The 10,783-nt window shown below is 35.3% G+C and overlaps 1 protein-coding gene across 3 annotated transcripts in view; it reads right to left on the bottom strand.

Moving 5' to 3' along the window:
* LOC145681508 (uncharacterized) overlaps positions 1-10,503 on the bottom strand; it is a 142,914-nt gene extending 132,411 nt beyond the window's left edge. For 2 of the 3 annotated variants that reach the window (XR_014130793.1, XM_081753156.1), the window contains exons 1-2: positions 10,221-10,503; positions 2,827-2,966 (exon numbers count right to left, since the gene is read on the bottom strand). Coding sequence is in view for 1 of the 3 variants with exons in the window: in XM_081753156.1 (XP_081609282.1) it covers positions 2,827-2,966; positions 10,221-10,333 (253 nt within the window). In the remaining 2 variants the exon portion in view is untranslated. Of the gene's footprint in view, positions 1-2,826; positions 2,967-9,586; positions 9,627-10,220 lie in introns of those variants that run through there. The other variant, XR_014130794.1, reaches the window with a different exon arrangement.
* Between the last annotated feature and the right edge of the window lie 280 nt (positions 10,504-10,783).

The raw sequence follows: 10,783 nt of genomic DNA on the forward strand, positions 1-10,783 counted from the left end.
GAAACGTAGAAAAGGACAACATTGAAACATGGAAGAGCATATCACACCTGCGGCAATAATATTTTTTTTCTTGCAATTCAACTCCTTTATTATATATATATATATATCAAGTACGTGAAATTTCACATATGAACAATTGAAGTTATGAAGAATACTACTCATTTAAGCAACGAACGAAATAATGAAAAAGACAAGATAGGCGTACGTGTTAAAAATTGTTATTCATTTTTTTTTAGCTTTTATGTTCACTTGTCATGCAAATCAAAGAATATAAAACCAGCTGTTGTCTGTAAACCATGAGATTAGTAGAACAATGCACTTTGTAAGTAAGGTGTGGTCTCGAGTTCGATTGCCTGTTAGGGTTTTACGGTTGAAAACCTCTGCTAAAGACTGAAGTTTCCACTATAATTATACACTACACGTATTTGGGTATATTTGCATTTGTACGTTCTTTTGTGTCATTTATCACAGTTTATTTAACTCCATGACCTAAGAGACCTGAAAATTTAACGCCACATAAGCAATGTAGTCTTTGTCAATAGAATCCCCTTGGCAGAATTCTTGTTTTCTTTCATTGTCTTCTTGGCCAACCCAGAGCTCTCTTTTCCAAAGATTTTTCCACTGTTTTATTCTATGTTGTCCGGAAGAGTCTCGGGTTTGATTCCCGGTGGGGTCACTCCGTCGAAAAGGTGTAAAAAGCTTTTTCAAGTCAGCCATCCTGAACGAGGTTTTCCTAATTCACACCAGGCAAATGCCAGGATAGTACCTAACATATAGATCCCAGGCCACTTCCTTCCTTCCCTTTCCCCGATAATGTGCACGCGGTGGTACGTCATCCCTCAAAAACGTGGCAGGCTAACATGACCTTAGATGCCGAAAGCCCAGAAATCTAAATCGTAAATCTATATTGACTGGAAAATATTATGTTCAGAGGCCAGGGGCTAACGAAGTTGCGTGGCCCCTATTGACTATAAATAACAGGATTTAATAAGATAATATCAATAAAGCAACGATCTTCCGCTAACCTCTTCGTCTTCACGTACGATTTTTCTGTTTTGATATCGTCCATTAATTGTAGTTTCATTCGTCCTCCCCTCTCTTTCCTTCCACCTCACTTTCTTGCACGTCCCAGATGATACAGTTCCTTCTTAGCTAATATGCAACCAGTTTTTCTTCCTCCTCTCAAACTAATTTTTCCCTACCATTTCAAGCACCCTCTCATTCGTTTTCCGCTCGACGCAACTAATTCTCTCCGTCCTTCTCCACATCCACATTTTGAAAACTTTCAGTCGTTTTAAATCATTTTTGCGTAATGTTAATGTTTCTGCTCCATACAGCATAATACTCCACACCGATCATTTTATGAATCTTTTTCTCAACTCTTTATTCAAGGTCCCACAAAACAGATTTTTCTCTCTTCTAAAGGCTTCTTTCGTCATTCCTATCCTTGCTTTTATTCTACGTTCGTACTTGACATCATCACTAACAGTAACCAGCAGAAAGATAAAATATACCCAAAGAAGAGACTCGAATAATAATAATAATAATAATAATAATAATAATAATAATAATAATAATAATAATAATAATAATAATAATAATAATAATAATAATAAAGTAATTTCCCAAATTGCGCCATGTTTAGGGATGCGCATGAGACTTGAGAATCTCTCGTCTCGAAAACTGTCTCTGTCTTGAATCTCATCACGAAAATTGTGTTGTCTGGTATCGAGCCCAACCCTAGCCGGGAAGTAAAATTCAAAATTGCATTTCATTTCATTTCATGTTATATTTGTGTTTAGAAGGTATGGTCACCTTTTAAAGTTCTTTACAATATTGGAAGGAGATTTACCAGTTGGTAAAACAATATAATTTCAAAGCTTAGATTAAATATTTAAAGAGAAAGAGACGTACGTACACAAAGAAAAAATATGACTGAATTGTATAACCAGCACTATATTTCAAGAAGTCAAAATTGTCGGTTTTTTTCAACGTAACTTTACAAAAAAAAAAAAAAAAAAAAAAAAATTGATACATTATGGTGGTTAGGATTGCATATTAAACTGAAGGTTCGCGTCTCGTATAGCCTTGGTGCTGAAAAGGACATAAGCTCCGATCCAACCAAGGCGCAATAAGGAACAGTAGAGCGTCGATTATCCGAACGTCGGTCAACCGAACGACCGCTTAACCGAACTGTGTACTCGCTCACACCTGTTACTCTCCCACCCTACCGTCCATCATCCCCCTCACTCCCAAACCAAGTTTCCCACAGTAGTCGCCGCACTGAGCCACCGCTGGCGGAACATTGCTTCTAATGGAACCTTCATAAGGCGCTGCTGACCGGCCAAGCCGCCAGTCGTTGTGTTTCAACAATCAGCACACTTCTGTCGGTTTGGCACTGGCTGTAGAAGTATAGTACAGTACAGTACAGTACAGTTCGATTATCCGAACAAACCAGTTTTCCGAACACCCATGTCCCCCAATTACTTCGGATAATCGACGCTCTACTGTATACTACTGACTAATGAGTAATACTACTTAATGCGAGTCTGGAACTACAATATCTGCAAACTCCCCTTTTGTAAACCGAAGAGATAAAATCTGCTATTTAAGTGAGATTCGAGTGTCAACTCCTATTTGCATTCGAAAAAGGGACTCCACTAGGAATCGAACTCGGTATCATACCTGCACGTGTGCTTCAAAGAGGTGCTTACTTGAGGGTAGAAATGTCCCTTGGGTGCAACTTAAAAATATGGCTTCCTGTATTTCAAATAAGGCAGAATAGTTTCTCTTTGGGCATAAAATATTACAAAATACAGTACTTACGCACTCTGGAAGAGCTTTTCAGGAAATATAATAGTGTCACGTTAATCGTATATCTGCTCAATATAAGAATTTGAATGCACATCCGCTTAGGGGGATTCTTCCATCGCAATTTCCCAATCACTTGTACTACCACAAATGCACTGAAAAAAATAAAATAAAAAGAACTAAAATATAGTCAAGTTCAACGACCTTACCAAATGTTCGCGCTCCCATTGATAAGTATCTTTGGACTTATCGGGTTAACAATATATATATATATATAGACTTCTTTTTCACCTTCGTGTGGTGGATATTTTTCAAACAATATCACTATAGAAACCTTGTCCTCCGCCATGTCCTTGAGGTACACACTTTATACTTTAGAAAGAGATGAACATAAGATTTTTATAAAGAAAGATAAGTTCCCGGAAATATTATCAAATATGAACATCGACATTTTCCCTTTCCTTTTTTGAGAACTGAAAAAAAGAACCCAAGAGTAAGAACACGTGTTTTTTTCTTGTTTTTTTCCTTTCACCCCCTTGTTAGATTCATCTTAATTTCGTCTTTTAAGAAGTTCAGTGACCTTGTAATGAAAGAGAGAGCCCTTGAAGAAGGGACAGGTTGTGCAACCCCCTATCAAGAACTTTTTTAGTTCTAGAAGGGACAGGAAACAGATCGAGAAAGTGTTTTGTGAAATCTCTTTTTTAAGAAAACAGGAAACATAAAAAAATGGAAAGAAAAAAGAATGGAACGAGCACACGTGGTTTTGAAAAGATTTTATTTCAAAATGAAGATTCCAATATTGAGGGATTGAAAATAGTGACTTCTCAGTAAAAAATATGCTAATAATTTCTTATATAGCAATCTATGCAAATACAGCAAGAGAAACTATTCGATTCCTTAAAATAAAATCATTTATTGGTATTGTACTATTGTTCTTGCTATTCACAACGAACTAGAGGAGCATCAAGAAATTGAAGGAGCATATCGAGTTCTTGACTCACCTTTTATCCTTTTGAGCTTCTGATATATTATTATCATTCTTTTCTTTTCTTTTCTTTTCTTTTGTTTTCTTTCATTTGGTGGTTATCGGACTGAACTTCGATACGCTGTTCTCTATAGAAAATAATGCTAACTTCTATTAATTTTTCTCATAGAAGACGTGGAAGAAGAATATCTAGTCATTTGATTTATTTTGTAACAGAGATATTCACCGTCTTCAAGAGGTTTAATCATCCTTAGTTTTGAGATTATAGACGATTTTATTTGTTGAAGTTTAGCATATCTTTTTAACATCGTGGCTGTATAAGACGTGGACCTACAGTCTAAGGTAGAATCCAAACTACCATAATGCGTTCAATTTTTTCAAGGCTTTTTCACCATGAATCGAATCCGGGATCCTGTGTATCAAATGTCCGTGCGCTAGCCACTAGACCACCAGAGTCGGCTGAGATTATAACAAGTTAAAGGTGTTGTCATTCAGAATAGGCTATGTGAGGTCCAAGAACTACATGGAGGTAAAGTTTCATATTTACTAGATTTTGACACTTAAAGAAGAGAGTACAGTACACACCGAACTTCGGCAGGTTTTACAGCCCAGATTTATGAAGGTATTCATTGTAAAAAGCCTGAAGGGCCTAGGGTTCGAATTCGAATGAGGGAATAGAAGTAAAGAATTAATACCTCTACAGAGAGATGAACTCAGGAAATATACTGACTATGAGACCGGCGCAGCTTTGCTTTACTTTTGAGAGCCAGACACCTACTGACAAATGCATTCTAAAGTTAAATCCTCCACTATAAACTCACATTCCCTAAGATCGAATCAGGAACTCTTAGCACCAGAGGAGAGCGGTTGTAACACTGAGCCAACGTGAAAGAAAACGAAAAAAAAATAAACGAAGAAAAACATAAATAAACGTGCAATGTACTTTAGAGGAGTCACTAAAATTAATTCTCTTTAATGAGGACGATTTACGAAACATCATCTACTGATTGAAATCCAGATTATTTTCTGATAAATTAAATTCCAACAAACTTTCTTGTTATTGTTAATTACTTTATATCGGACTCCCGAAGAAAACTCATCTAAACAACTTATTGACCGTGCCAATAGCGACTACTCTCAATCATGACTCCGTTTTCTTTCAATTAGAAATAGGAAAGAAAGAGAAGAAAATAGAAGGGTAAGAGAAGGAGGTAGGAAAAGAAGAAAGAAAAGAAATTGGGTATTTTAATAAGAAAACAGATTACTGGATAATTTCGGAAATATAGTAAAAGGTCGGGAAAGTCGTTGAAAGATGAATCATTCTAAATGTTATTAACGACTAATCAATTTCGGAATGCTTCGGAATAGACACATGTTCCCTCATACCACCCAGACCTAGCTCCAGGCACCACGATCGTGGGGTTGCCCAGATCTAGACCTGGAAATGAGAAAAGTGAAATTTAATTCTTTGTAAAGTTATTCCAACCGGTGATTGATAACTATCCAGCATCTGAACTCTGTCCTCTAGGATCGACCACACATATGAATTAGCCAAGAAAAAAAAAAATCAAACTTATAAACTCAATATAAATTTATGTGTCGTATCAATAAGAATTTCAACTTCCTGGAAGAAAGATGTCGTATTTAGGCTTATTCTTGCTATTTTTGCTTCACTCCTCGAGCCGATTTAAACCGTTAGTGACGGTCCTTCATAACCTAGGTTATTTACCTTAACACATATGTTAAAACATGACACATATATTACAGATGTTAATATGACAAAGGATATCACTAAAATTACTTAAATTAAATCTATCATGCATTCACACGCTCACTCACTCAGGACAGTGTATATATGTTTAAAGGAAAATCAACTAGCTACAAGGGTACAATAGTTTATTACATTCATAGTGAAAAGAGAAGACAAACAAATAATTATGAAAAAAAATATTAAAAGCACAAATTCTTAGTTATATATTAATAGAGTACATAGTGTTATATTTTAGTAAATTTTATATATTCAATCATATTGACAAAAGAAAAGAAAAAAGGAATTATTACATATATCATATCTTAGGCATGCTAAAGCAAAATTATGATTTGCAACATATGCAAAGAAGACACTTATTTCACTTAAAAAAAATTGGACAAAGAGGAAAGAAAAAAACTTTTAGGTGTATCAGAACTTATATGAGTCTCTACCTCACATCGGGTAATAAAATATTAATGATTTTGAGCGTTCAAATCACAGATCACGCACTACTCATAGTGTCCAAAACATTTCGCTCCATTTGACTTAGTTTGTGGTCATTTATATATCTATATATATATCTAACTATCGGTTTACAAAACCATTTATCGTCTATATTTGGTTTGTAACTCGTAACAGTTTATGTCTGCAATCGCACATTACGACGCTTTACCCATCTAGGGAATTTTGAGAAAATAACTTTCACTAGAGGATGTTTCTCCTCTTAGACGATCTATTTCCAAACTTATTAATCGAATAATTTCGAGTTATTTATCCAACACTGGGACACTTCATGAGACCTTTCATTAGGATCACTTTCGTATATGTTTATATGCATGGTTCGGATTTAATTAAAAAAAAAAAAAAAAAAACGATCTTCCACAGGTGTACGGAGTATGAAGGTTTTTAAATTGAGGATAAAAAAAAACTGCTCAAGTCATAGGATACATATGCAGGTGAGAAGGATTCAAGGTGCACTTTCCACAATGGTTTTAGGTTAGTCGTTCAAGAATAATATTCGTTATGGTATGGGTTACGTTTAGACCTGCCGTTACTTTCCAATACATGCCATTACAGAATTACATGAGGTATCATTTACATTTATTCAAAAGAAAAGGAAAATTACTTGAATGCACGGCGGTATTCATGACAAAATCTACATTCTCAAATTCGTCGGAAAACTCACTGGCAAACTATAGCAACCAATACACGTTTAGGGGGAACAGACACGAGCGCTCTTACATATATTCATAATACATTTAATATTATACTTTTACTATAAAATCATATTCGTATACTAAGTACATATACATCTCGACGTATTCATTTCTCTATATATATATTTTTATAATAAATGCGCACACATTTAAATTAATCACCCCAACAATAATTTTTTTTAAAAGGTTGCAACATTGTCCAAGAAAAACAAATGACTTCCAACATTACATTTGGAAAAGAATTGAGTTTTATCTGATACCGCGCGTCTATAAATTTTTAACTTTTATATACTAAATTCGTGCTTAAATAATGAAAAAAAAAAACTTTGTGAGGCAGGCACGTAACACAGAGCATTTCTAAAAAATATAACTAGATAAACCAAAATACAATTTCTGGGCCCAGATCAACTACAAGGTAATCGAAAAACCAAAACAGAAAGGAAAGTGACCAAAGGATTAAAAAAAAAACTTAAGAGGACGACGGTGAAAGAACGTAATTGAAGTGTCGTCAAATACTAAGTCTTTGTTCATTTCAGCGATAGGTCAAAATGTGACGGAGGACCCAATTATTATCTACTTTATCTATGAGTCGTGTCTTGCAACGTCTCAGCTGGTAATTTCAGATCAGAGTTGTACGTTAAATAAATTGTAAGCAACAAGTTCAAAATCGGGGGGGGGGGGGAAGGTTGAAAATTAAAAAAAACTTGAAGAAATGAAGACAGAGAGAGAGATAGAGAAGAAGGAAGACGAAGAATAGGGGCGCCAAAGACTTAAGTGAGAAATAACTAACGCTACAAAGTTAGAAGTCGAATTTCGCTCTCAACAAAATCCATAGCCAAAATATTCTTAACATGCCAAAAAGGGTGGTCTACTCAAATACGTAGACTCAAGGGGGCGCCCTGCTGCCAAGGATGCAAGTTCTGTGTCCATCAGATCCCAATCCCACAAGAGTTTGCTTGTAAGATTGAAATCCGATCCCCGTATCCGGCCCAGACCAGCAGGATAAAAGGAGAGGGGGAAAGGGACCAGGTAACTGCGTCCCCAATTTTGAAATCTCTAAGAAAAAAAAATATTCGACCCCTTAGAAAAACAAAGAAGGTTCGAGGACAGTAATGAAACTAGAATAGAAGTATTATCTAAGATATCCCTAACTAATGATTTGCCGAAATAAAAAAAAATTAAATAAACTGAATTTTGGATCGGTGATTTCTATGCCAAACCTCACCGATAGCTACCCCGCGCAGACACGCCACAGTCTGGGATGTCGTTAATTTCCCTCGTCTAATTAAACTAAGAAAAGAAATGAAAATACTTAAAGGGACTAGGGGTCGACATCCGGGTACGCGAAATAAATTTCAATAACTAATTGTTTTGATTCTGTAACCCTATCAGAAATGTCACCTCCATGAACATTATAAGCTAGCCTGAGTAGGTAACGTGAAGAAAAAAAAATCTCACGGAGTGGTGCATTCTATTTTTAAAACCGACCAGAAAATATAATTCACTACAGCCCTGTTGTATAACTACTATTGTCCTTTCACAATTTAATATTCAATATGTCTAGTCAGCGATTATATGATGCTACCCATTCTATCAGATGGTATTACTATGGTTGATGATTATTATAACACATAAAACTACAAAGTATTACCGTAGTCCGACTATATATCGCCCTCCGGTCCGCGTGATATTATGGTGCAGGGGTCAGAACTTGAGATGTTTGTAGCTATACGTCTCTATTCAATATCTATATATCAACACGCGGCGAAGTATTCACTGGGCTACTATATATTTAACTATATGGGTGTCCTATATTCTATATTCATTTACTATAATATTCATATACTTCATATTCATATTCATAATAATATTCATATAATATTCGTATCATCATTCTTTTCATTCACTACGACGCTATATCTTACGAACACCCTGTTTCCTCTATTTACGCCCAGCCTATATACACATTTCATCATAACACTTTAAAATCTATAATCACTACAAACATTTTCCCATTCCGATCACCGCACGACAACCTCACTCGAACCCAAGACTCTTTTACCACACACACAATACTATGTAATACTTGGTAGCTTTATTAAGAACGAAAGAAAAAAAATCCTATGTATGTTCACTGAAAATAGAATTATCTGCGATAATGTCTAATGTTTATAAAATTCTGCATCAACAATGAAATTCTACAGCCACGAAGAAAAATGGACATTTAATATATTTTCAAAGCGAAGAACTAGCATCATATCGCCCGACTTCTGTTAAAAATTTACGTATTGTTTATTTATTTAAATATTTCGATTTCTAGACTATGCAGAATGCTGAAACTTTCAGAATATATTAATTTTGGGTCACTTGACCTAACTGTACATTCATATGGGCTGTGAATTATACCTTCTAGGTTTTATTTCGAAAAGAAAGGTCAATTTCACGGAAACTAAATCACTAAGAACATTGACATGCGAATGGCAGTTAGTACTGACTTTTGACACTAGGGCTAGCGACGATGTAATCAACCCTTGAACAACTGAATGTGACCTTGTACACGGAATCATTATACTATATTACGTTCACTATTAAATATCGTGTATGAGTTCACTTAATGACGGAATAATAAAGAATTTATCGCATAGTAAATACTACACTGTCCAACACACTCTTTCATCACTTAATTATCACTATCACTGATACTACATTACAAATATACACATACTACTCGAACTACAAGACACATCATGCCACATTCATACTACACACTACATTAATACATGTTATACTAATAAATATACACAGAAATCATTCAGATTTTACCATGTTAAATCGGCTCTATGAAAGGTAACGAAAGGAAAGAAATGAACAGGGCCAACTGGCTCTTATATTCACTGAATCACATTCTTTACTCAACCTGTTTAATTAATGCCCTGAGGGGACATATCGGAGTATTAGCTAGCAATAGGACCCCTGCCCTGAAGGGGCAGGAACCCGGAACAAACTGAATGTTCAACTCATCCCGCTGGAAGCCGTACTCCCAATTTGGGAGTCAGATAGGAGCCCTTACTGAAATTTACACGTGCATTGTGATTACTGGACTGACTACCACAAAATTAAATACCGCCATGTATGTAATTAAAAAAAAATCACTCACTAACTACATAAACAAATCTATAATGGACAGGTCTTGTAACCCTCAATTAGTAGGAAAATTGGGAGGTAGAAATATGATGGGAAACACTGATCTTCTGAACCGGTTTTGGGAAAAGAAAGACGGAAATCACACTACTGTTGAATCCTGTCCATAGCGATCCGCAGATGAAAACATGGCGTCACTGTTGCACTTACTATTTCAGCTTTTTTTTTTAGTCCAGTTTTGACTATGAAATTTAATAGTTTTTTGGCTCCTAGAGACTTCCAACGATTTTAGGTTAAAATGAAATCCAAATGTTACCTTGTTTGCAGCTTTCTCACTCCGTTGCGACCTTTTAAGCTCGACGATCGAAATCTGGCTGTTGTCAGCAAGATTTTCCGGCTTGGAATGGAATAATTGCGCCCTAATATCATAGCGTGGGTTTATCATCCAATCAAAACTAAGCATTTTGGCGGTGGGGCTTTGAAACGAATAAAATTTGGTAAAATCTGGATTAAACTAGATTTTAGAAGGACCTAGGTATCTAAAAGAGAGGTGAAGGGTGGTCCTGAAAATTCTGTCGAATTTTAGATTGGTTATTTGATCTGGAAAGTTCCGTCCAATAGTGGATCTATGTTTTCAGATAGCACTGACACCGTAAGAACTGTAATAATCCATTTACATATCCATATACAAAACTTATAACTAATTTAAAATATAAATAAAGGTATTGATTCCCAAAACTATAATTCCCAATACTTTTTTTTTTTTTTTTTACAGTTTTTCCATGTTAATTTGAAATAGAATAATGAACAATATTACGAATTATATGAACAGCCAGAAATTTTTTGTTAAACGTCAGGTACAGTCGGTGCAAAAAATTT

The sequence above is a fragment of the Thermobia domestica genome, chromosome 3 (assembly GCF_964235325.1).
Source record: "Thermobia domestica chromosome 3, izTheDome1.hap1.1, whole genome shotgun sequence".
In the NCBI taxonomy this organism is placed as follows: Eukaryota; Metazoa; Arthropoda; class Insecta; order Zygentoma; family Lepismatidae; genus Thermobia; species Thermobia domestica.